This window comes from Amblyomma maculatum, chromosome 1, assembly GCF_055883805.1.
Source record: "Amblyomma maculatum isolate TAMU_Amacu chromosome 1, ASM5588380v1, whole genome shotgun sequence".
Lineage (NCBI taxonomy): Eukaryota > Metazoa > Arthropoda > Arachnida > Ixodida > Ixodidae > Amblyomma > Amblyomma maculatum.
The window spans coordinates 75,740,076-75,766,195 of NC_139344.1; the positions used below are offsets into that span (position 1 = coordinate 75,740,076).

Here is a 26,120-nt window from a genome sequence, read left to right on the forward strand (position 1 = left end):
TTGTGTTTATTGTTTTAGCGAACATTATGTATATTTTGAACCCCGCCGTTTTATTTTTTTTTTTTACGTTCTGTAGTTCTGTTTACTAAAAACGTAGACTGAGTTTCCTTGTGTCTAGCCGTCATAATGTATGCTACAGTGCTTTTTTCTACCCGTCCGCTTTAAATTTGCAAAACATGGCACTGATGCTGTGTGTTCGCAAAGAAAAAAAAAACACGTTATGGCGCCGAAATGTGTGCTGTCGAGGGCAAACACGTCTCTCGAATGTGTAATATTAGCCGGGTGATTAGACCTATATTAAAGAGCGATATTTCCCAGTTTGGAAACTGGGAACTATGCACTGTATAATACTCGCTGGATGTTATAGTGGTGGGGTTGGTTTTTTTTTTCGTGTTTTTTTTGCAATGCTTTCTCGCCAAGCCTTCTCCAGTTCCTGTAAACCTGTAAAGCACCCAGAGGGCATACTGCCCAAACAATAGTTGCATCTGTTCTAAAAAAAAAAAAAGGCGTCCAATAAGATGTTCAATTTTTCACGGAGTGAGTTCCGGGCAGATTTTCAGCCAATTTCTTCGGTGACATTTTTTCCTAGGGGCCGCTTCCTGATAGGACCTTTCTGGACGATTATTCCGGGGCTATATATTTCAGGGACCTTTTTTTTGGGACTGTATCTTCTGAGGAACTCTTTTCTGGGGCCGTTTTTACCTTCACCCGTGATTCCGTAGTTAGGGCGGCCCAGTTCGGTCTCGGCCACTGTGACCGCGTTTCAATGTAGGATAAACCCCACAACTCGCATTCACAATCAGCCGCTGTGAATACAAATAAAAGCGCTCGGCATAAATACAAAATGCAGCTCCAATCCAAATCAGTAGCTGTCAACGTGAAGTGGCAATCTTCATCAGGAAGTAGATTAAAATAATTTGGCGTGAACGCGGCGAAGTTTAGCCATGCAATATAATACATCACGAATCGAGGAGTGCTACACAGATCACTTGCGTAGCAGCTCACTGCGCTTACATACACAGCGAAAAAACGGGCTTGAGGAACAGTTTACAAAGGTAAAACATCTACGCATGCTCCAACAAAGAAACGCGCAGGTACATATGTTACCTGCGCACCCGCGCCCGCACCAGCACTAAAACAGTACCAAGATCCCATCACGCGTCGTAAAAAGGCCAAACTCGAGATATTCGCAACCTTTGATCCGGTAGACCGCTCTGGCGTAAAGGTGAATAAGTTTCAGCTTAGCCGTGACGAAGTATTTGCCACATATTCGATGAGCAGGCGTCGGTATCCAGCCTTGGCGCTTCACCGCGGCGGCCCACCACTGTTTACGGCGACCATTGTTGGCAAGAAACCTATGCAAGCTTACTAAACTTCCTCTTGTGTGTCTTTCAACACATGTCATAGCGACGCGATTAGTCGGCATGGTGCTCTGCATTCCCCGGCAGCAGCAAGCCATCGCACAATCACGGTAGGCAAAGCGACTGAAGCGTGTTTTTGCCTACCACGCGAAAGTCACTAACGACGACAGCGCCACCGCATTTTCGTGACGTAGCCGGAGTGAAGGAGGTCTATAGCCTCATTGCTTAGCAAAGGGAAGTATTTCGAAGCCCTGCTTGGTAGAACAAGTCCTGTGAACATTATAAGTGAACACAGGAGCGAGAAGGTTTTTGTTAAGTTTAGGACAAGATTGCACCTAACTTTTCAAAAGGAAGGCTGGCACATTAGAATAATGGAGCTCAAAACTGCATTCTGGCGTGCTTAGGTTATAGTGTACTCGAGCCTTTGGCGAAACATGTGGCCTTTTATTCCGTCTTGACATAGATTTCAAAAGTAGCCAAAAAGTAGCTAGGTAGCCAAGTTTACGTTTTTGTTGACAAGAGGTCCCGAAAGGATCCAATTTGGCACGATGTAGCCAAACCTGGCAACCCTGCCAAGGTGTTCATGTCAGTGCGGCTTGACAGGGTCACCAAAACCACAGAAACACGCTGCTGACAGAGTTGACTAACATGACACGATCATCGATAGACAAAATTAGGCTGCATTTGCAGACATCGTATAGCTATTTGCCCTCTGCCTATGTTGAAGCTGTCTCCAGAAGACGCTTAAGTGCCTGCAAAAATATTCCTCCACCGCTTCATGCGTGCTTTAATTTCGCCATGTGGATCCAGCCTTCCCGGTGGTCTAACTCGCCATGAGGAGGTGGCATTGAGGACAATCCACGTGGGTGCTGAGTTGACCCCTGCGATCAAACCCTGCTGGACCTCGCAGACTGCTCTCCTGACCTGCCCGTTCTGTCCCGCTGCCACTATGGAGGCGACGCGTGATCATTTCTTAATAGAATGCCCTGGACTTTGGGCGGCACGCAAGCTGCACCTTCGAAGCCACGCTTACCACCCTACCCAGCCACCTGATACAAGAGCATAGACACGAGCCCCACCATTAAGAGTTGTTGCCATTTGCAGGTGCCACAGGCCTGCACCTTTGTATTTAGATCTCTTATGCTGAACTCTTGATAGTAAGGCAGTGCCATGCGTAAACTATCTGATACTGCAATGGCCGATTCCAGAACGCCATCCGCTGTGGCTTTGATGCCAAACAAATAAGGCCCAGCAAGAGGTGCACCCTATTGTGGCTTTTGCACAGCTTGAAGTTTTATCCCTTTTGGTGCAAATGCCGAGTACACGAGACGACAGTACTCAACACTGAAGACTGAAGTGTTAACGGTTCTGTGCCTAATCCATTGCGCAGGATGGTGCGCACCTAGTTGTATTGTGTGTTGCAGGCATTTATGTTGTCTGAGAGCTTTCAGCAGAGCATAACGCACGGACAAAAATATACACACATGAAGTGATTCTTTTAACTGACTTTTTGTTTTTCCCCTGGATTACTGATTGCCAAGCTTGGGGTGTGGCCCTTACATGAGTATGTATGATAGAATGAACTCACGAAAAAACTTTCAAAGGGAAAAATGCAGTTTTATTCTCTGTACCAGGGTAAGCATCAAAGATATTGTCTGGAATCATTAGTGAAGCGGACTTTCGCTGTGTTTGCTGGCAAGTCTGAGAGCCTTAAACACAGTCCAGAAGCTGCATTTTCAGCTATGGTTTCACAGTTCACAAAGGTCTCTCGTAACTGTGTGCAGTTGACAGTGGAGGAGTACGTGGCAGCCATGCAAGTTCTCGTGCACGATGTGCGCTTCACTCTGTACAACGTGTGCTACAAACGTCTTTTGCTGGTCTGGGTGCTGCTGGGCTTCTTCATCCTTCTCTGCCTGCTGTTTTCGGGTGTGCGGGGCCTCGCCCTTTTTGGCGGCGGTGTGGTCTGGCTCGTGGTCAATGCCTTGGGCATCTTTGTCTGCATGTGGCTCAAATTTAAGGTAAGTTAATTTTGCCTGCCTTTATCGTTGTCATAAACAAGGACGGCACAAGTTTGATCAGCTGGCTGTATTGTTTAATGTATAAAGTTGGTTCGTCTGGAATGAAGTTATGCAGTGAAGTTATGTAGAATTATGCTTGGTCCAAGAGGTTGCTATATTTAGGAGAACCTGTCAAAAGTGTAGGTAGTTATAGTAACTTGACTTCAAAATGTGTCATAGCAAAGGCTCTGGACAAGGTGTTACACTACCAACAGTAAGATCAAATGTATATATTCCTGCAAGCATTTATTTTTATGGATATCAAAGGCGCAGTTTAAACTGACGTGAACATGAAGTAGTATGCATATTTATAACATGCTGCCTCCATGGGCTTGTGATATACATTGCTGTTACTAAAAAAAAAAGCCGAGCTTTCATGAAACATTCAACTAATGTAAAAGAAATTAGCTTCCTTGGTCTTGTGAGAAGTCTCTTGTATAATGAATGTTAGATACTTGAGATGTAAGAAACGTTTCTTTAACAAAATGATTTGTTTTTAAGTCCTCGAAAAAAATCGTCGTGGGCCCTTGGAAGTTCTTGAAAATCCTTGAATTTTGTGGCTGAAAATCGGCATGAGCCCTGCTATTTCTAACCTACATTTTTATGTTGTTGCTAGTGTGCTTGGATATCTCCTTGCTACTGGGTTTCGTGGTGCTTAGTGATACCTAAATTTGACTTTCATTGTTACCAAATTTCTAGGATTAAAAAATTTTGCTGAACCATAACCTTTGTTGTAAAATCATCACACAACAGTCACAGATTTGACTGGGTACTGCAGGAATAGTGTGTATTTCCTTAAAGCAATCAGCTTTGGCTTCTTTTGCTGTTTCTACATTAGTGCCATGCCGCAATCTTTGCACACTGTTAGCAGCTGCATTGTGACCTCATCGTTGTGTCCTCTTTTTTGGTCTTGATGAGGACTTGAGTGTCTGAAAAGAAGTGGGCATTTCATAAAAACAAGTCTGGTTGATGAAAGTATCTGTAAAAGCATTATGTTGTGATAATAACTTTGAAACAAATAAAAGTAATTGATTTAATATTAATAATGAATTAATCATGAATTGTATTTGTAATAAGGAAATGCTAGTTATAATTCACTGCATGTGCTGGGTGTGTTTATGAATAACATTCAAGGTTCATTATCATTTTGTTTTGTTTTCGGTGAAATTGTTACATACAGTGTCATATCTATTGGCACAGAGGAATGAAATTTAGTCTTGGGCTGAATTCCTCCATCAAGGCAAAATGCAAACGTTTCAGTGTTCTGTGCGATGTCAGTACTCGTTAAAAATTCCCAGGTGGTCGAAATTATCCTGCAGATCTCCACTACGGCACCTTTTTCTCTCTTCATTCTTTCAATACCCTCTTCCTTTACAGTGCGGTTGAGGTGTCCGCTGAGAAATGCGACAGGTGCTGTGCCTTTCTTTTCCTATAAAACAATTTACTTTACATTTCTTTAGGGGTGTGTGAATGCTGAAATTTTCGAATACAAATCAAATACAGTCACACCCGGATATAATGAACTTGAAGGGGATCGCGAAATAGTTTGATATATCGATAATTCGATATACAGAAATAGGTTTGTGACGGCATTTACAATGCGAAAAAACGATACCGTATTTGTTGCGTAATCAACCCACTTCCATAATGAACCCACCCTCCACTTTAGCACCCGAGAATTTGAAGAAAAAAAAAAAAAGCGTTAAGGCCAGCTCGCTCACATGCAAGCGATTGAGCGATCTCAGCAACAGAGCGAAAAATTTCCAACTTGTTAGAACTGCGTCCCTCTCACTGCAGCAGAAATCGCGAGCGTTTTCGCTTGCATGTCAATGGCCCGCGCCACTCGGTTTCGGTAGGGACTCTAGTTTCGGTCGTCTCATCTTTCACAGCTCATTTCTTGGCAGCATGCCAAGATGCTGCGCAGCAATAATGTCACAGCGTGTTTATCGTTTGATAGCTCCTGCGGTGGCCAGGAGTGAACTTGGCAGAGTGCCCGCATGATGGCTTATCGCACAAGCCTGGTTCGATTTATCATGCCGCGCTTGGGGTGGGCGTAGTCCACTACCACAAAATCATTGGAAAGCGTGATAGCTAAATGTTGTTTGAAGCGAAAAATGCTAAAAGCCAGTGTCATGATCGCAGCTGACCGCGTGCTTTCGTTGATTCATACATGCAAGAATAAACGAGTCCCGAAAAAAAAAAAAAAAAAAAAAAACTGCCGCATTTTAACGTCCGCAGCCGCCACATCTTACGATATGCGGCGCATACAGCCATAGCCTCCTTTATACGCTCTGTGCCTGTCAACGCGCCGCGCGTACAATAGAGCGGCGCCGTTGGGTAAAGTTGCGCGGCGCTGCCGCTCCCCTTGCTGAGGGCGCCACTGACGTAGGGTTCGAGGCGCACGGGTACAAACGTTGGCATGGGAGCGCTGTTATTCGCTAGCGGGATAACTGTTCCTAAGCATGATTCGTGCATATTCAGCATATTTACTTATAAGGCCGACATCCACTAAGCATAACAAGTGATCATGATACTTGTTAGTCAATAACACCAACGCTATATGACATTTCATGTCAGGCAGTTTCAAGAAATTGCGCATGGCTCGAAAAACTGCATGACTGCTCCGCTAGCGCCAATGGTAACAGAAAAATTACAATGCTAGTCTACGCTGCAATAAAACAAAATTTCAGAAGAAAGGCACCAGCATTTATTTACACATTTCACAACAGCAATTGTGCTACAAGAGTACCATGTAGAAGTGGTGTGATGAATAGTTGCCACAAGTAGGGAAAAATGTTCACGGTTACTTCTGTCACTGATAGCACTTCAGAGGCCAGCTTGATTTACAGATGACTGGAACAACTGCATCGTAGTATGCCATTGAGATCTGTAAGGAGAACAATTTTGGTATCAGCTGTTACTTTCAATGATTCAGCACGTCATACAAACATATTTTTTTTACTTGAAGAACAAGGAAAGATACGCGTTGCATCTTTCTGTTTCGATCACTCCAAAACAATCGTCACAATAGGCAAAGCTTATGTTTTTATTTTTCACAGAATTGCGCAGTTAGTGAAACAAAAAATACTGCGCTGGAGCACATGTAACATGCCACACAGACGAGCTAACCAGGGAGGAAGTTAGCATTGCAGTCCAGAAAATACACGTGCACATTTAATATTATTATTACTTTACTGACGCGTAATAAACACACTTCTGGTGCTGTCATTATTTTTCACAGGCCTTAATGCGGTTGAGTATGAGTTTTGCGGTTTCCGATGCTAGAGAGGGACAGCAATTTAGTTGACAAGGAAAACTAATGTAGGCTTTGAACAATTCGGTTTAACTCACTTTAAAGTAGTCATCTTCACAATAGGTAAATCTTGTGTTTATATTTTATCACAAAATTTCATGATTAGCGTATAGTGCAAAAAAAAAAAAAAACACACTTCGCAGGAGCACATCTAACACACTACGCAGACGAGCTAGGCAGGGAAGCAATTAGCATTGCAGTCCAAAAAGCACAGGTGCATATCTAACATTACTATTGCAGTATTGACGCTTAATAAACACAGTGTTTGGAGCTGTCACTATCTTTTACAAGCCTCAAAGCACCTGAACACTATGCAGCGATCGCTGAAAGGACAAAGCAAAGCTGGCACTTACCAGTTGGTGCAATGCTGTATTCCTGCAGCACCCTAAGGCAGAGAAAAGTAGAAGCATGACCTTGCACACTGCAAAGCAGTCCACGAAACAGCGAGGAAGCGGCAGCGTGTGGCTGTCCGGACTGCTTTGCAACACGGAGCACCCGGCACTCGCCTGGCGAGGGTGACCCTACGTCGCTGTCGCCATCTCTTCGCAGCCAGCGGCGTAACTTGTCAACGGAGGAGAAGCGGCGGCGACAGCCGCAGAGCGCAGAGTTGCCAGGCACAGAGTGTATAAAGGAGGCTATGGTACATACAGCTCAACGATAAGAATAAACTACTCTCGCAAAAAAAAAGAGAGAGAGAGATCTGCCAGCTTCTTAACGTCCGCAGGCGCCATAGCCACGTCAGTCGCCGTGCGCTGAGGGTTCGCAACACACGCTGGAGAAAGCGTCCGACATCCTGTCTGAAAACGGGCCGAACTGGCGTGCTACTGTGAACGAAGGCCAGGAGAGAGGAAGGAGAGAGATAGCTCGGCAAAAGAATGGGTACACGTCCTTGCGCTTTGCTCTATCGTGTTTTTCCCCTCTCGTTGCCACCAGCTCTCTCTGGTTAACTCACGCACATGGCTTGCAAACGTCACGTGCTGGGTGCTGGCGTGCATGAAACGATAACCGCAGATGCGTGCGCCTTTGGGGAATGGCCGCGGCGCTGCCCTAGACCAGCTGTCGCCGAACTGTCCCCTCTCATTCCTTCCGCGCGTGGCTTGAAAACGTCACGTGGCAAATGGCCGAGGGGGTGCGATCGTTTTTGGAGAAGGCACACTTTCCAGTGCGTGGTGAGTTTGATATATCGAATGATCGATGAAATTGAGTTCGATATATGACGCTGCTTTTCTATACTTTTACATGGGATTTTCAAGGGGATATTCCACGAGTTCGATATAACCAAAATTCAATATATTCGGGTTCGACTGTACGAATATGGGGGAAAAAATGCCCTCGAGTATTGAATATCTGATCAGTAAAAGAAAGAAAGAAAGAAAAGGTTGAAAATTAAAAAAAGTGTAATGGGGTGTTTATTGACGCTCAGATGGAGAGCTGTGAGGAGAGGACCTTGCAACGGCGAGCCCAGCGTACTTCTTCTTTGTCTTCGTCGCACAACGCACTGGTGCATGTCGATGGCTGAAGTGCTGACTATCACAGTACATATTCCCCCCGGGTGAAAAAAGGAGCCATCCTGGCGACTTATGGCACGGAAAGCACAGCGGGGTCATAGAACGGCTTCAATCGGTTCACGTGAACTGTTTCACGACCACGGCGACGCAAGTCTGCAGAGGGCGTGACGGGCTCAACTACGTAGTTGACTGCAGATGTTTGCTGGAGGACCCTATATGGCCCGTGGTAGCGAGCAAGAAATTTCTTTGAAAGGCCAGGGGTTGTGGAGGGCACCCAGAGCCACACCATAGAGTTCGGGAGATATGACGAAGCTTCGCCGGTATCACGGAGGTATTTTTGTTGCCACTGATTTTCTGTTGTGAGAGAGCGGGCGAGCTGACGGCATTCTTCTGCGTACGTGACGGCATCGGATAGCGGGGAAGATTCGGAAACGTCAGGGCGGTAGGGAAAAAGTGTGTCCATAGTACAGGGTGGCTCGCGCCCGTAAAGGAGAAAGAATGGAGAGAATCCAGTAGTGGTCTGTGCCGCGGTGTTATATGCGTAAGTAACAAACGGTAGAACTTGGTCCCAATTGGAATGGTCGGTGTTCACGTACATAGCCAGCATGTCACCGAGAGTGCGGTTGAAACGTTCTGTCAGTCCATTCGTCTGAGGGTGGTACGAGGTAGCGGTGCGTGTATGGTGCGGCATTCTTTCAGGAGAGCCTCAAGAGCGTCTGATAAGAAAACGCGTCCGCGGTGTACTGAGCAGTTCGCGAGGGGCACCATGGCGAAGAACCAGGTTTTTCAGAATAAAGGCAGCCACGTCACGTGCGGAAGCAGAGGGCAATGATGATGTCTCAGTGTAGCGGGTCAGATGATCCACTGCCACGATAATCCAGCGGTTGCCAGCTGAAGTTGTAGGAAGGGGACCGTATAGATCTATGCCGACACGATCAAACGGACGGGCAGGACAGGGCAACGGCTGCAACGAAGCAGGAGACTTGAGAGGAGTTTTTCGGCGTTGGCAAGACTGGCAAGAACGGACAAAATGGCGGACAAAGCGGTACATTCCACGCCAGAAGAAGCGTAGACGCAAGCGCGTGTAGGTTTTCAACACTCCGCCGTGGGCGCACTGGGGATCAGTATGGAAAGCAGCACAAATTTCGGGGCGGAGATGACGGGGGATGACTAAAAGCCACTTCCTTCCGTGGTGAAGATAATTGCGGCGATAGAGCAGCCCGTCACGAATTGAAAAATGGTGAGCTTGGCGGGCAAGCGCCCTAGACAAACGACCTGGAGAGTGACTTGAAAAAAAGTCCAGAAGTGTAGATATCCACGGGTCGCGCCGATGTTCCGTGGCCATGTCGATAGTGGCAAGCGAAGACAAATCGTAGGCGCAGATCTCATCAGACAACGAAGAGGGAGGCAGCGGTGAGCGCGAAAGAGCGTCCGCGTCAGTATGCTTGAGGCCTGAGCGATATATGACACGAATGTCATACTCTTGGAGGCGAAGAGCCCAGCGAGCAAGGCGGCCAGACGGGTCCTTGAGGGACGCCAGCCAGCACAGAGCATGATGATCAGTGACCACATAAAATGGTCGGCCATAGACATACGGACGGAATTTGTGGATGGCCCAAATAATGGCCAAGCATTCTCTTTCCGTAACGGAATAATTGGACTCTGCCTTGGTCAAGGTGCGGCTTGCGTACGCCACCACATAGTCTCGGATACCAGGTTTGCATTGGGTGAGAACGGCGCCTATCCCAATACCGCTAGCGTCAGTGTGAATCTCAGTTGGCGCATTCGGGTCGAAGTGGCGGAGGATGGGAGGCGAAACCAAGAGACGGCGTAAAGTGTTGAAGGCGTCATCACAAGCAGGTGTCCATGCGGAGAGGTCGGAGCTGCCGGAGAGGAGCTGGATGAGAGGAGCAATAATAGATGCGAAATTTAAGATGAAGCGGCGAAAGTAGGAGCACAGGCTGATGAAACTTCGTAGCTGCTTCAGTGATTTTGGGCATGGGAATTCGGCAACTGCACGAAGTTTGGTGGGATCGGGAAGAATGCCATCCTTAGAAACGACATGACCTAGAATAGTTAGTCGGCGAGCAGCAAAGCGGCACTTCTTCAGATTCAGTTGGAGGCCGGCAGTAGCGAGACAAGTGAGAACGTCCTTCAGTCGGAGCAGGTGGGATTGAAAATCGGTAGAAAAGACTACGATATCATCGAGATAGCAAAGACAGGTTCGCCACTTGAATCCACGAAGCACAGTGTCCATGAGGCGTTCAAATGTGGCCGGGGCGTTGCAAAGCCCAAAGGGCATGACGTTGAATTCATATAATCCATCTGGTGTGATGAAGGCAGTTTTAGAGCGGTCAGCGTCATCCATTGGCACCTGCCAGTAGCCAGATCGTAAATCCAACGAGGAGAAAAACTCGGCACCCTGCAAGCAGTCCAGTGCGTCATCGATGCGTGGCAGAGGATAGACGTCCTTGCGCGTGATCTTGTTGAGCCGGCGGTAGTTGACACAAAACCGGAAGGAGCCATCTTTTTTAGGTACCAACACAACTGGAGACGCCCAGGGACTGTGGGATGGCCAAATGACACCACGACGGAGCATGTCGTCCACATGATCAGCAATTACTTGGCCCTCCGAAGCCGACACGCGATAGGGGCGCTGGCGCAAAGGTGCGGTTTTACCGGTGTCAATGGTGTGCTCTACGACAGACGTGCGGCCCAAGTCAGTTTGAGGAAGGTCGAATGAAGAAGCGAAGTTCTGCAAGAGGGCGACAAGTTGATCACGTTGCGCAAGTGGAAGATCAGCATCAATAGCATGTTGGAAAACGTCTGAGGGCGTCGAAGCCGTCGCAACATCGTAAGAGCGCAGACTAACGTTGAAGGAGGGGGTTGAGTCAGCAAGAGTGGTGATATGACCGGGATCAAGCTCTTCAAGACGTCCAATGCATTCGCCACGGAGCAGGACTGCTGGGCAAGAAAATGGGTTCGAGGCGTAAAGTGCACTCTTGCCGTCTTGAATTTTGAGAACTGCGAACGGAAAAAGGAGGCAGGGATGACGGGAGGTGGCTTCGGAAGGTGTAAAAATCGCAGTCAAAGGAGTTACCCACTCACATGACAGTGGTACGAGGGCAGCAGAGAGCGGAGGAATGTCGGTGTCATGGGCGACGAGAAGTTTTGCAGTGCGGGGAGGGGTATCACAGAAGGGGGCATCACAAAGGGGGGCGAAGGCAATTTGCGCACGAGCACAATCAATAACGGTTTGATGAGTCAATAGAAAATCGTATCCGAGGATGATATCATGCGAGCAGTTCGGCAGAACAATAAACTCGATGGGGTACAAGACGACTTGAATGAGCACACGGGCTGTGCAAGATGCGGAGGGGTGAATGTGCTGTGATGAGGCGGTGCGGAGCGAAAAGTCGGAAATCGGAGTGGTCACTTTGCGAATTCGACGGCAGAGCGCTTCACTGATGACGGAGACGGCTGCACCGGTATCGACGAGAGCGAGAACTGTGGCGCCTTCTACAGAAACTTTGATAACATTAGCGGGACGACACGGAGGACTTGAGGAATTCGAAACAAGCGCAGTTCTTGCCCCCGGAACTGCGACTGTTAGTTTCCCTCAACGGTGTTATTAGAACGTCGCAGCATTGGAGAAAGCGATCGGCGCCGAGGAGAATGTGATCGACGAGTGGCATAGGTTTGGCGATCTTGTGAGACAAATTGAGAACCGGGCGGAATCATTTGCGAGCGTGAGTCGGTATCGTATGGGTAAAGTCGAATGTCAGGCTGTGAAGGTTGGAGGCGCTGGCGACAAAGGCGTGCAACATGGCCCGGTCGACCGCAGGCATAGCAAATCGGAAGGTTGTCCGTAGTACGCCAAGGTTTCATAGGATGTGGGCGGAACCTTGAAGGTGGGGCTTGGAACGAAGGCTCAGCATGCGGCGGTGAACGGTAGGCAGGGACCTGCACATAGGAGCCAGACGTGGGCGAAGGTGGTGGCCTAGCCGTTATTTGGGCATACGTGAGAGGTGCCGTCACAGGCGGCAGCACGGGGTTGGACGGCAAGACATCAGCGACGTGTTCTTGCACGACACGGCGTATAGTAGGGACCAAAGATGGAGCCAGTTCAGGAACGAGGCGGCTCGAGTCTTGAAAATGGGGAAGGAGTGAGATTTGACGTGCGACCTCTTCACGAATAAAATCTTTGATCTGTTGATTCAGCGGGCTCCCTTCAGAAGTTGGCGAACCACCAGGGCTAATGCGGCTACGCCTTCGTCGCACACACCGGAGTGGCGCCTAGAAGCGCGCCGCTTGCGGAGCTCGTCGTAGCTCTGGCAAAGCTTCACGAGTTCACTAACGCTGGTGGGATCTTTCGCTACCAGCATCTGGAAGGCGTCCTCAGAAATGCCCTCGAGGATGTAGCAGATTTTGTTCGCTTCCGGCGTGGCTGGGTCGACTCGTTTGCAGAGATCAACGATGTCTTTTATGTAGCTGGTAAAGGTGTCATCAGCGCGCTGAACACGATCGTGTAAACGTTGTTTGGCACGAAGCTTACGCACTGCCGGGCGGCCGAACACTTCCGCGAAATTCTTTTTAAATGTCGACCAAGATGACAGGTCAGCCTCATGGTTGCGAAACCAGAGGTTCGCCACGTCCGTCAGATAGAATATGACGTTACTGAGCTTATATGAGTCATCCCACTTGTTGTAGCTGCTTACTCTTTCATACGATGACAGCCAGTCGTCGACATCTTGGTCGGCCGTGCCACTGAAGAGGCAAGGGTCACGCTGGCGCACGACGCCAGAACACATGATCGTGGGTGGAACGGCCGGCAGCGTCGAAGTGGACTCGTCTTGCATGGCGGTCGTAGAGGGTAGTGTACGGCTTCGCAGTTCCAGTTTGAATGGGATCGTTTCCGGCACCTCCGCCAATTGTAATGGGGTGTATATCGACGCTCAGATGGAGAGCTGTGAGGAGAGGACCTTGCAACGGCGAGCCCAGCGTACTTCTTTGTCTTCGTCGCACAACGCACTGGTGCATGTCGATGGCTGAAGTGCTGACTATCACAGTACAAAAGGTTTGGTTTGGTTTGTGGGGTTTAACGTTCCAAAGCAACTCAGGCTATGAGAGACTTCGTAGTGGAGGACTCCGGAAATTTAGACCACCTGGGGTTCTTTAACATGCACTGACATCGCACAGCACACGAGCGCCTTGCTTTTCAGCTCCATCGAAAAGCAGCCGCCGAGGCCGGGATTCGATCCCGCGTCCTTGGGAACAGTAGTCGAGCGCCGTAACCACTGCACCACCCCGGCAGGGTGAAAATTAAAAAAGGTAGCAAGCACTGTTCATCTTGTTTATTTTAGAATTCACATGTATTTGCAAATAAAGTTAAACTAGAATTGCACTTAAGTGTAGAATCTACAGAAAAATCCAGTATAAATTTTAAACATAATTCTAAATACTGGTTTTCTATGTAGGGATGACCTGCATGAAACTGGGTGGAGCTGTCGTATCACTGCTGAATACAGTAAATTCTCGTTAATTCAGCCTTCAAGGGACCAGAAAAGAATGTCCATCGAATGGGCCTGAAGAAAAAAAACTGCCAAAAAACATTTTCATCACAGTGATTTTATTTGATCAACACCTGCACGATGGTTGAAAATGAGAATGACGTTTTTTCCCAGTTTTGTCAAGTGTTTCGCTTTGTGCACCTTGTCGGAAAGGCCCCCTTCACTAAAGGGAAGTCCCTCCTCCGCAAAGTGGCCTCATTGCGTTTTCTGAAGAAGGACCTCCCCTTTTATGAAGAGGGTCTTCCCAGTATACTACAAATCTGCGTGGTCAAGCATCGCAGTGAAGTGCACAGTGCAGTGAAACTGCTGTGGATTTGAACATGTTTGGTGCGTTCGGTAGTTTTTGAGCATTCGAAGCTTAATATGAATCGAATAACAAATATATCCAATTCGTATTCGAAATTTTTATATTCACACACCCCTAATTTTGTTACAATTGCAAAAATTGTGTATCATTTTTGTATTGATAGGGTACATATGGTCCAACCATCAAGAGACCACTGTGCTGAAAATGCAGCTTTTTTAAGCTTGAAAAGACCAAAATACCAAACATGGGTAATCATCACAGATCGGTTCTGTAAGTAAGATGCTTGCATAGACACTGATCTTTTTGGCATAGATCCATGAGGCTGCGCTACTCCACCATTCACTTGGGAAAGTTGGCCAACAGTCCTTTTTTTTTAAAGATGTCATGAGTCTGAATCGGCTTCCAAGAAGGTTTCTACATCCAATTTTCTCAGTGACAAATGCATCTTTTGCTGCCAGACAAATGTCATCATATCCAGAAAGAGCCATAGAACCAGTTTTTATTGGCGACAATAACTGAATGTACAGAGGTAGTCAAAAGGTTCCAGCCTGCTCCGAATATCCGGGCAGTGGGTGCTCTCCACTGTCGTGGCGCTGCTGTCATGCATATCCCACCGTGTGCCGGGGGTGTGGGGGTGCGCACTGAGAGGGGATCCGGCCCCTTTGTTCTCACTTTCCTTGATGGCAGAGTAGTGAGGAAAATAGTGCGACATATGCTCTCGCTGTTCCTTCGAGTTTCGCTGTGCTGCAGCCTGCAGCGTGGCAAGACAACCATTCGCCGAAGTAAAGCGTGATACTGGCGTGAATATTGCTGCAACATTCAAAACTTACTGGCGCCTCCATGTGGTCGAACTCTGGAGACTGGCACGCGATCGTTTTTTTTTATTCTGAGAATTCGCTCGCGAGTCGATTGCCCATCCGTGTCTTCTTTTGCCAGTGCTTGTGTTTGGTGCCAGTAAACCTGCTTGCCTAGCTCTACCGGCCTGAGGGCTTCCCATTACTTTTCGGCTACTTGGCATACAGTAACTTGCGTTTACCTTGACATCAGCTCTGTCATAGCTTGCAGGACTGTCACTGCACTTTTTCATGTGCCATATATCTTCTATCATTTCATTTGTGGGATGTTTACAGGACACGGATTAGGGTAGAGCACGCATTATTTGATTGTGCTTCTAAAAGGTTCTGGTTGCTGCATTGTCTTGTTCTGCCCCTCGATCCTTGTGTTATTGAATGTGTTCAATATCTTCACACATGTGAAGACCTGCATATGCTGGTGTTTCAGCGTGTGTTGCTGACACTTCTGCAAAGTGTGGGAATTTCATTTATTTGTGCGCAGTATGAACTGTGTGGGTTACGTTGTCAGTGCTTGCACTTACCTTTCTGCTCTCACGAGCATGAGAAGATTGCTTTTTCATATTGTCAGAAAACAAGCGGGTAACAAATGCTTTTCATGACACGTGACCATGTTACACATGTTTTTAAAATGGGTGGCATGCTCTTCAACCCATTCTTTGATTTTAGGTTCTGTGGTTCTCATAAAGTGGACCTACATATTTGTCACCGCTGCAGAGGCATATAGTCGATGTGATTACCTGTATTTGCTATTGATGTTGCCACCTGGCTAGGGATATCTTGGCTTTCAAGTTTGTTGTGCTTTGCTACAGAAGGGAGCAACTCATGTGGTTTAGGAAGTCATGCGCATTCTTACTACTTATGCATGGCGTCTCTGACAGCAGTGGGCTTATAGTTGTGTGTCATCACTTTTTCAAATCTCCAGCAAAAATACATGCGATGGCAATGCAACGGTGTGAAAGGGGGACATATGTCCTTGACTTTGTTCTTACAGTTGAATGAATGACCTTCCAGGGAAGGGGGGGGGGGGGGGGGGGTTGGGTTGTGGGGTTTAACGTCCCAAAGCGACTCAGGCTATGAGAGACGCCGTAGTGGAGGGCTCCAGAAATTTCGACCACCTGGGGTTGTTTAACATGCAATGATATCGCACAGCACACGGGTGCCTTGCTTTTCGCCTCCATCGAAAAGCGGCCGCCGAGGCCGGGATTCGATCCTGCGTCCTTGGGAACAGTAGTTGAGCGCCGTAACCACTGCGCCACCCCGGCGGGGCTTCCAGGGAAGGGTTCGTAAAGGGGCGTGCTCAGGTCCGTGCGCGTGTGCACCTCACCGAAACAAACCGTGACCTACAAGCTGTGGCACACACATTTGAGCATGTCCATTTTCGAACTGTTCGCTGATAGGCCATTGCTTGCCTTACAAGAGCAAACATTGTCATGAACCAATGGCGTCATTTCAGGACATTACTTCGGCATTGTATGAAGATCTCCTGCGCAAAAACTAAAATAACGAAGCAGAATTAAAACTTTCAGTAACGCATGCTAATAGATTAGGAATGCGTAAGGCTTCGTAGGCATAAAATAAGTAGCTCCATTCACGAACAGAACGCAACATGTTTGAGCACAGAGATATCAACAGCCTGAGGACAACACTAACCGCAAACACATCCCAGCAAATACAAAGAATCAGTTATCGTCTATAGTGAAAGTTGATAAATTCGAACCTCAATAATTTGAGCTACACTACTTGGTCCAGCCAAGCTCCGTAGAGGTCTGTGTATACAAGGTCTGTTAGAAAAGTATCCGACCTTTGGCTGAAGAAAATAACTGGCATAACTGGAGCATTGGAAATCTAATCGCCTGCAAAGTAGTCTTCTTGGGAATCCACACACTTCTCCCAGCGGTGCTGCCATTGTTGGAAGCATTCCGAGAAGGCCTCTTTCGGAATGGTTGCAGCCATAATGTCTTCTCTTGTCTGAAATCGCTCTCTTTTCAATGGCCTCTTGATTTTAGACCAGCCAGAAGTCGCAGGGTGCATATCAGGAGAGTAGCCTTAGGAGCCTGTTAACTACAGGAATCTGGTTTTTCACCAAACAAGTCTGAATCAAGTGCGAGGAATGTGCAGGAGCATTGTCGTGATGGGTGCGCCAACTTCCTATTGACCACAACTCCGGTTTCTTGCGCCGCATAGCATCATGCAGGTGACGGAGGACATCCCTGTAATACTCCTTGGTAATTGTTTGACCCTGTGGTGCGTACTCGTGGTGTACTGCACCGCAGGGGTCAAAGAAAGCAGTCAGCATCACTTTGACTTTGCTGCGCACTTGGCAGGCCTTCTTTGGTCTTGGTGACGTGGAATGCTTCCACTCTGATGACTGGGATTTGGTTCCCTGGTCGTACCCGTACACCCAATACTCGTCACCTGTGATTATGAGGTTCATGAAGTCAGGGTCACTGTTTGTGTAATCCAGCATGTCCTGGGAGACTTCATCACAAAGTTGCTTTTGCTCCACTGTGAGCAGCTTCGGCATGAATTTCGCCACAACTCTCTTCATGGCCAAATCTTCAGTGATAATGGAATGTGCAGAAAAAGTGCTGATGCCCACCTCTTCCGCAGTTTCTCAGATAGTCACACGGCAGTCCCGCATCACCACTGCGTTCACTTCGGCAATGACCTGGTCATTTCGGCATGTTGATGGCCGACCGGAGCATGGTTTGCTCTCCACTCATGTGTGGTCGTCTTTAAACCGGTTGTACTACTGCTTAATCTGTGTGCTGCTCATAGCATCGTCACCGAAAGCCGTCTGAATCTTCCGAATGGTTTCCACATGGCTGTCGGTCAGTTACTGGCAAAATTTGATGCAGTAGCGCTAATTAATTTGCCCCTCCCCCCTCTTTCCCGCTAGAGCCAACGTCAAAAGGTAGACACACAATGATGTTATCGCTACTCAGCATCTTAGCGGACTGGCAAGAAATGCATTATATAATGCAATGTCACGAAATGGACGCGCTAACGACTAGCACTTCTTTTTCTTTTCAATGGGTCGTGGGTTCATTGTAAATGCGGTAATTTTACCGTAATCCGTAGCATTCCTGTCAGTTTCTTCAAGGCCATTCAATAATTCGAACATCGGATAACATTTTTCTCGACTTTTTGAAGTTCGAATTGACGAGTTTTTACTGTATATGTGCCTTTGCGGCGTTAACGAATATATCTGTCCACTCGACGAGAAGCGCTTAGCTTAAAATCGAGGGGTGGCTTAAAGAGCATGTCGCCTAATCTAAAAAAAAATTGCTGGCCCAACTGCATTTCGTGAAATGCATTTGTTGCCTGCTTGTTTTCTGACAATATCTAAAAGTACTCGTTTCATTCTTGTGAGAGCAGAAAGGTGTGTGCAAGTGCTGAAAGCCTAACCCGTACACCCCATACTGTATACAAATGCATGAAATGCTTTACAGAAGCGTGAGCAACACATGCTAAGTCCCCAACACATGCAGGTCTTCATGTGCTTTACTTGTGTATGTTGCTGAGCTAGCATACATTAATTAACACTAGGCCTGAGAGAGCAAAGGGGCAATAACGCAGCAAAGGGAAGACTTCAGAAACAGAGGCAAACAATGCATGCCCTGCACTGAATCGAATGTAGTAGATTTATAGTAAATGAAGCGATAGGAGACGTGTGGCACTTGAAAAGGCATAGTGGTGACCCCATGACCTGCGATAGAGCTGATGTCAGGGTAAACGCATGTTATCGTATGCCAAGAAGCCAAAAAGTAGAGAGAAGCACGCATAGTTCAATTAAATATTCATGCCAGCATCACGTTTCACTCTGGCAAACGGCCATCTACTGCGCCACGGGCTACAGCGCAGCGAAATCCCAAGAAGGTAGTGTGAAAGTGCTCACTGCATTATTTTTGCACTGCTTTGTCATCAAGGAGAGCGAGAAAGAAGGGGCCGGACCCTCTTTCAGTACTGATAGCAGAGAGCATGCGCTCCCCCGTTATTCAGAGTGGCCTGGGAACTTTTGATCACCCCTGTACGTAGTTGTCCTCAGTGTTCCTTAATCGGTAATTACCTACATATATATGTACACTTTTCTATTTAAGGCTATGCAAGAAACTTTACTCTTTTTTTTGTTGTAGTAGGAACATGGAAAAAAATTTGCGCACATTGCTTAAAAATTATGTGAAAAAAGCATATATATGTAAGCATTATGTCATACATATGAATCAAGCAAGGCTGTACGGTTGGCCAATTGGTATGGCATGTTGAAGGATGATTTTACCAGCCAAATAAGACTCACACAAGGAAGCCTTAGTGTGTGCATCTTGAACTGTGTTGTTCTTCTTTGAGTGTGTCTCTTATTTGGCTGGTAAAATAATCCTTCAACATATGTAATTTTTCTCATATGGAAGGCCAGGGTGTCTGAAGGTATTTTTGTAAAGGGGGAGACTCAGAGGCAACCACCAAAAAGGCATTATTTGTGGTCTTCATCATCGTCATCAGCCAGAATATACTCGCTGCAGGCTGAAGGCCTCACCCATATTTCTCCAGTTATCCCAGTCCTGTGCTAGCTGCATCCGCTTTACCCCTTTGAACTTCTTAACCTCATCTGCCCACCTAACTTTCTGCAAATTAGTGCTTGGCTTAAGGGTGACTTATCAGGTTTTATTAATGAACAAATCATGAAACTTAATAAGCAAAATGATAACAGCTCCTATCACTTCTTGAATGAGAGTGGTCAGTCATGCTGCGTGCGAGTTCGTAACCCAGTGCGAACTGGTGACCAGCACACAACATACCATAAAAAGCCGTAATACAAGTTTTTTTTCTTATTTTATCATGTCAGATTTCTGGCTCCCTGTAATATGTGGGTCCGAACAAATTTCATCCTAAATTAGCGGTTCGGCCTCGTTTTTAATCAGCACTATCAGCATTAGACTTCCAGCCAGAGGAGGCGCTTACTAGCAGTGGCGCCGGCTGGCTGTTTCGATGGTTTCGGTTTCACCGTGCAGACCCTGTGATCTTCGTGACCACGGTGCCCATTTTGCACTTGCGACCGGAAAGAAGTTGATCACACCTCACACAGTGTAGGGATAGCGAAAGGATCACTCGGCACATTCCATGGGGCCCTCACGGGCCTTGGTCTCCAGCCATGCTGGCCACACCCTACAGCCGAATCACGGATGCTTGACCAGCATTCCCAAGGGGTGCATCAGTAGCGTCTTCGAAAAATGCGTGATACTGAACGTGTTTGGAGGTATGAGAAAGATGTTTTTAGCAATGGACTCTCGGAAAACGATACGCTGGACGATGACGATCGCGAAAACCCTGAATCCGAGAACACTCCCTGGATGCATATTCCATCACACGGTGCTAGACAAGAATAGGCGCGAGCGTGGTGCATGCTGGCCGGCAGCTGGTGCAGTGCCGTCCCGCGTCCGAGCTGGAAGCGACGTACTTGCTTTAGAACTAACTATGGACTATATGGCTTCTGCAATTGCCAGGGCAAATGTGGGCTGCTGTTCTCATGCTGCTTGAAATTCTCTAATCTGGCGTGTCAGCGTGTGAAGGGGAGCAAACCAGCGCCAGCATATGAAGGTTTGTAGTACTATTCGGTGCCTGGTGCAAATGTAGTGCAAATGAATACTTTTACTGCTCTTTCCTTGCTCGCATTATACATGGGTGAAAACACTTCTTTCTGCTTTCGCTTTCTTGAAATTACACCTCGTGCTATATGTGGGTTTGTATTATATGCGGGTTTTTACGGTATGTTTATATATTCATCAACATCAGTCATTCCGTCTTCATTGAGTGGCAGCTGGTATTCACAGGCAATAAGGTCATTGTTGTGTTTCATTGTTGTGTTTCATTGCATGCTCTCGATGCATACTCTTTGTACGATGGCCATCCAGTGTTGAGCATAGCCAGGTTTTCAGTCTCCTTTGTGTTTCAGTCTCCTTAGGCATTAATGGCTTCTGCCCGTGGGTCCTTTTGCCGATCCTCATGCATGTATGTGCACCTTGTTATTAGTCTTGTCACTAACCCCTTAATTTGTGCCTCTATTATCTTTCATATATTTATTAGCGTGTAGTCATAAGCTGCCCAATTGTGGGGAAGATCACCCGACATAGACAGTAAAACCTCGTTATACCGCAATTGGCCGAAACTGAGAAAATGTACTTCCTAAACGATACTATGGCTTGACAGGGGTAAAATCACCCACTTACCTGCCAAAAAACCTAAACGGAAATCGGCAGTAGGTTGAAATAAGACAAAAAAAAATGCATCCTTTATTTTGCACTGCAAAAGTCGGTAAGTGTGGTCTGACGCCACGGTGCTCTAGCAGCGACAACAGCAGCCTCAAACTCGGTTCAGGCTGCGTGCCAGCTTCTCGGCCAGACCCCTTGAAGCACCTTCGCTCACAAGGACTTCGGTTAGCAGGCTCTCACAAGTTTGATCCGGAACGCCGGTGATGTCACTGGCACACACTTCACGGAAACCTGCACGCTTGAAATAGTTATGCATGGTCGCAGATTCAACCTACCATCATGTGTGTTCCAGCAAGTGAATCGCACCCAGCAGGTCAGTGGCGTATGCCTTGTCGCATTCCAGTGCTAGCAGCATTCTGCACACCAGATTCTTTCTGTAGAGCTGCTTAACACCTCTGATGATGCCTTGGTCCAAGGGCTGGGAAAACTCTGTTGTTTTTGGTGGCAAAAAGACCAACTTCAGAGCCTTGAGGCCATCCACTGCAATGTGCACCATTGCTTTGTCAAGAAGAATGACAACACTTCATTTCCCCTCTAAACGGCTGTCAATGAGGCGCACATACTCTTCAAAGAGCATGTTGGGAACAGCGGTAACACATGACTGAGTGAGAACGCAACACAGGCACTGACTAGCAACTGGCGTTTATTTCAGAAATACAGATATACAGCCTAGCCCGGTTATAACGAAGTCGACGAGAATTGAAAATCGCCTCGCTATATCCGCTATTTCGTTGTATCTGGACTATAAAAAAAAAAAGACAAAAATTTCAGTAAATTGTTTTATCATCACTGGAAAAAGTTGTCTAGCGTTCCCTGAACACGTTTTGCAAGTGCGGTGCTCAGGATCGCGGCCTCCATACTGTCCAACTGCGAACCGAAGTTCTGCTCTGAACTCCCGAGGTACATCCGTAGTGTGTCAACAGCTGTGATGACCGCTGCGGAGGTCACCGCTGGGTCCAATCAGCGTCGTCGCAGTCACTCTCGGAGGTGCTATCTGTCCCTTCCATGACAAGTTCGTCGTCGGTGGAAATGAAGTCCATGTGGGACAGACCTGGATGAACAAGGTCCAACTCGTTAGCGGACTCCCATAACTGCTCCAAGCAGGCTGTCGTGGCGGCACCATCAGCTGTTGCAGCAATGTCAACCGCGGCAGCTTCTTCCTCAGCAGGTGCTGTGTCCGCACTGCTGCTTCGGAAAAAGCCAGCTTTCTTAAAGCAGTAAGCGATAGTCAGGTGCTTCACGTCCCTCCAGGCTCCGCTTGCAAAATAAATCCGTTCAGTTCAGTTCAGTCGTTCAGTCATGTCCGACTCTTTGTGACCCTATGGACCATGTCACGCCATGCTTTCCAGTCTCTCACTATCTTCCTAACATCACATAACTTCATCTGCAGTGCCTCGAGGATGCCATCTAACCATCGCGTTCGCTGCCTACCCCTTCTCCAGCGACCCTCAATCTTTCCCAACATCAAATCTTCCTCCAGCGACTCCTCTCTTCTCATCAGATGACCAAAGGAGCTGAGCTTTAACTTTAAAATTTGACCCTCGCTGCCTACCCCTTCTCCAGCGACCCTCAATCTTTCCCAACATCAAATCTTCCTCCAGCGACTCCTCTCTTCTCATCAGATGTCCAAAGGAGCTGAGCTTTAACTTTAAAATTTGACCCTCCAATGAGCAGTCAGGGTTTATGGTCGATAATATCGACTGATTTGATCTTCTGGCAGTCCACGGAACTCTCAAGAGTCTTCGCCAGCACCACAATTCAAACGCGTCAATTCTTCGGCGGTCAGTCTTTTTCACAGTCCAACTCTCACATCCATACATCACAACTGGAAAGACCATAGCACGAGTTATACGGATCTTGGTTGGCAGACTAATGTCTCTGCTCTTTACTAGGCGGTCAAGGCTAACCATTGCTCTCTTTCCCAAAAGCAGGCGTCTCTTAATTTCGTGGCTGCAGTCTCCTTCCGAGGTAATCTTGGAGCCCAAGAACAGAAAATATGTCACAGCTTCCACTTCTTGTCCATTGATGCTCCAGGACTTGATAGGGCAAGACGCCATGATCTTTGTCTTTTTAATGTTCAGTTTAAGCCCAAACTTCTCACTCTCTTCTTGTACGCGCATCAGAAGTCTCTTGAGTTCCACTTCACTTTCTGCCATTAAAGTGGTATCATCCGCATATCTAAGGTTGTTGATACGTTTTCCAGCAATCTTCACTCCAGCTGAAGACTCGTCCAGGCCGGCCTTCCTCATGATGCACTTCGCATATAGGTTAAATAGGCAGGGCGACAGTATGCAGCCTTGCCTCACTCCTTTCTCAATCGGAAACCAATCAGTAAGACCATGCCCAGTTCTGACTGTGGCCTCTTGCCCTTCATACAGGTTCCTGAGGAGACAGATGAGGTGAATTGGAACTCCCATCTCTTGGAGAGCTTGCCACAATCTGCTGTGATCTACGCAGTCAAACGCTTTCGCATAATCAATAAAGCAGAAGTAGATGGGTTTCTGGAACTCTCTTGCTTTTTCCATGATCCAGCGAAGGTTGGCAATTTGGTCTCTAGTTCCTCTGCCCTTGCGAAACCCAGCTTGCATGTGCGGAAGCTCCCGATCCACATACTGCTGCAGCCTACCTTGGAGGATTTTCAGCATCACCTTGCTAGCATGCGAAATAAGCGCGATCGTGCGGTAGTTGGAACAATCTTTGGCACTGCCTTTCTTTGGAATGGGGATGTAAACTGACCTCCTCCAATCCTGCGGCCACTGCAGGGTTGTTCAAATCTTCTGACATAATGTATGCAGAATGTTAATAGCGTCATGGTTGAGGTTTTGAAGCAACTCAGCTGGAATGCCATCAATTCCGCTAGCTTTGTTCTTAGTAAGGCTGGCTAAGGCCCATTCAACTTCACTCTTCAGGATGCTCGGCTCGAGATCAGTAATCACAACCGTCTTATGTTGGGTTTGCACATTCGGGTCCTTCTTGTACAGTTCTTCTGTGTATTCCTGCCACCTCTTCTTTAGCTCTGAGGCTTCAGTGAGGTCCTTGCCTCGTTTGTCCTTTATCATGCCCAGCTTAGCACAGAAGCTTCCTTTGGTATCTTTGATTGTCTTATACAGAGCTCTTGTGTTCCTTAATTGGCTGTTGTCCTCAACTGCTTGGCACTGTATGTTCAGGAAGGCATTCTTATCTCTTCTTGCTATTCTCTGAAAATCCGCATTGAGAACCTGGTATCTTTCTTTTTCACCCATAACTTTTGCCATCCTCCTTTCCTCAGCTATTTGCAAAGCCTCTTCAGACAACCAGTTTGCTTTCTTGCATTTATTTTCCTTTGGAACTACCTTAATAGCAACTTCTTGTATTATATCACGAACATCAGTCTACAACTCTTCAGGCTCTCTGTCTTCTAGATCTAATTCTTGAAATCGATTCCTCACTTCCACAGCATATTCTAATGAAATTTTATCCAGATCATACCTGAAATGCCTTCTAGTTTTCTGCGTTTTCCTCAATCGAAGCTTAATTTTGGCAACAAGAAGCTGATGATCATTGCCACAATTGGCCCCAGGCCTGGTTTTTACTTCTTGTATAGCGCTTCTCCATCTCTGCTGGCAAAGGATATAATCAATCTGATTCCTGTACAGACCGTCCGGTGAAGTCCATGTGTACAGGCGCCTCTTGTGCTGTTGAAAATGAGTATTCGCTATGGTCAGGTTGTTTTCTTGACAAAACTCTACTAGCCTCTGCCCAGCTTCATTTGGCTCGCCAAGACCGAACTTGCCTATAATTCCGGATATTCCTTCACTCCCGACCTTAGCATTCCAGTCTCCTATGAGAAAAACAACGTCTGATGATGGGGTGCGGTCTAAAAGGCATTGTAGGTCCGCATAAAATCTCTCAACGTCAGCTTCTTCAGCAGTAGTGGTCGGTGCATAGACTTGGATAACTGTTATGTTGAAAGGGTGACCTTGGATCCGAAGTGAAATCATTCAGTCGTTTTTGGGGTTGTACCCTAGCACTGCTTTGCCCATTCTTCTGTTTACTATGAGAGCGACCCCATTCCTTCTCTTGGATTCGTGCCCACAATAAAAGACATGATGGTCGCCGGAGTTAAATTCTCCCATTCCGGTCCACTTGAGCTCGCTGATGCCCAAGATATCAATGTTCAATATGTCCATTTCTCGCTTGACGACATCCAGTTTACCTTGCGTCATAGATCTTACATTCCATGTTGCTATGTGATGTATCTCCTTGCAACATCGGACTTTCCGGTCGCTTCCCGACACATCCACAACTGAGCGTCCTTTTGGCTTTAGCCCAGCCGCTTCATTCCTCCTGGAGCTACTAGGAATCGCCCTTTGTTCATCCCCAGTAACATGTGGGACGCCTTCCAACCTGGGGGCTCATCTTCCGGTGCCATATCATTAATGGTATTGTGACTGGCCATAGGGTTTTCTTGGCAGGAAATGCTGGAGTGGGTTGCCATTACCTTCTCCAGTGAATAACATTTTGTCAGAAATCTCTGCCGTGACCTGTTTATATTGGGTGGCCCTACACAGCAGAGCTCACGACTTCATCGAGTTTCGCAAGCCCCTCCGCCACGACAAGGCAGTGATCTATGAAGGGGAATAAATGGCCTTTCCCAAAGGGACCTTCATCTCGGCCGCGTTGTTGGAAGAATGAGCATTGATCAGGAGGCGCTCGATCATTCGACGCCGGTAGTGGACCTTGAAGTTAGCGATAACCCCCCTGGTCCATAGGTTACAGCTTGGCAACTTGGCGAAGACCAAGTCCTTAGCCTTCACTAGCATGATGGGTCCACTGAGCGGGATGTTCTTTGATCGGGCATCCAAAGACCACCTGTAAAGTGCGGCTTCTATGTCGGCGTATGCC

General features: G+C 47.2%; 1 protein-coding gene across 3 annotated transcripts in view; it reads left to right on the forward strand.

Annotated features, from left to right (window-relative positions):
- LOC146202836 (uncharacterized) overlaps window positions 1-26,120 on the forward strand; it is an 88,177-nt gene that overhangs the window by 23,404 nt on the left and 38,653 nt on the right. For all 3 annotated transcript variants that reach the window (XM_084588368.1, XM_084588370.1, XM_084588369.1), the window contains one exon: window positions 3,146-3,379. In XM_084588368.1, the coding sequence (XP_084444494.1) occupies window positions 3,146-3,379 (234 nt within the window). The remainder of the gene's footprint in view (window positions 1-3,145; window positions 3,380-26,120) is intronic.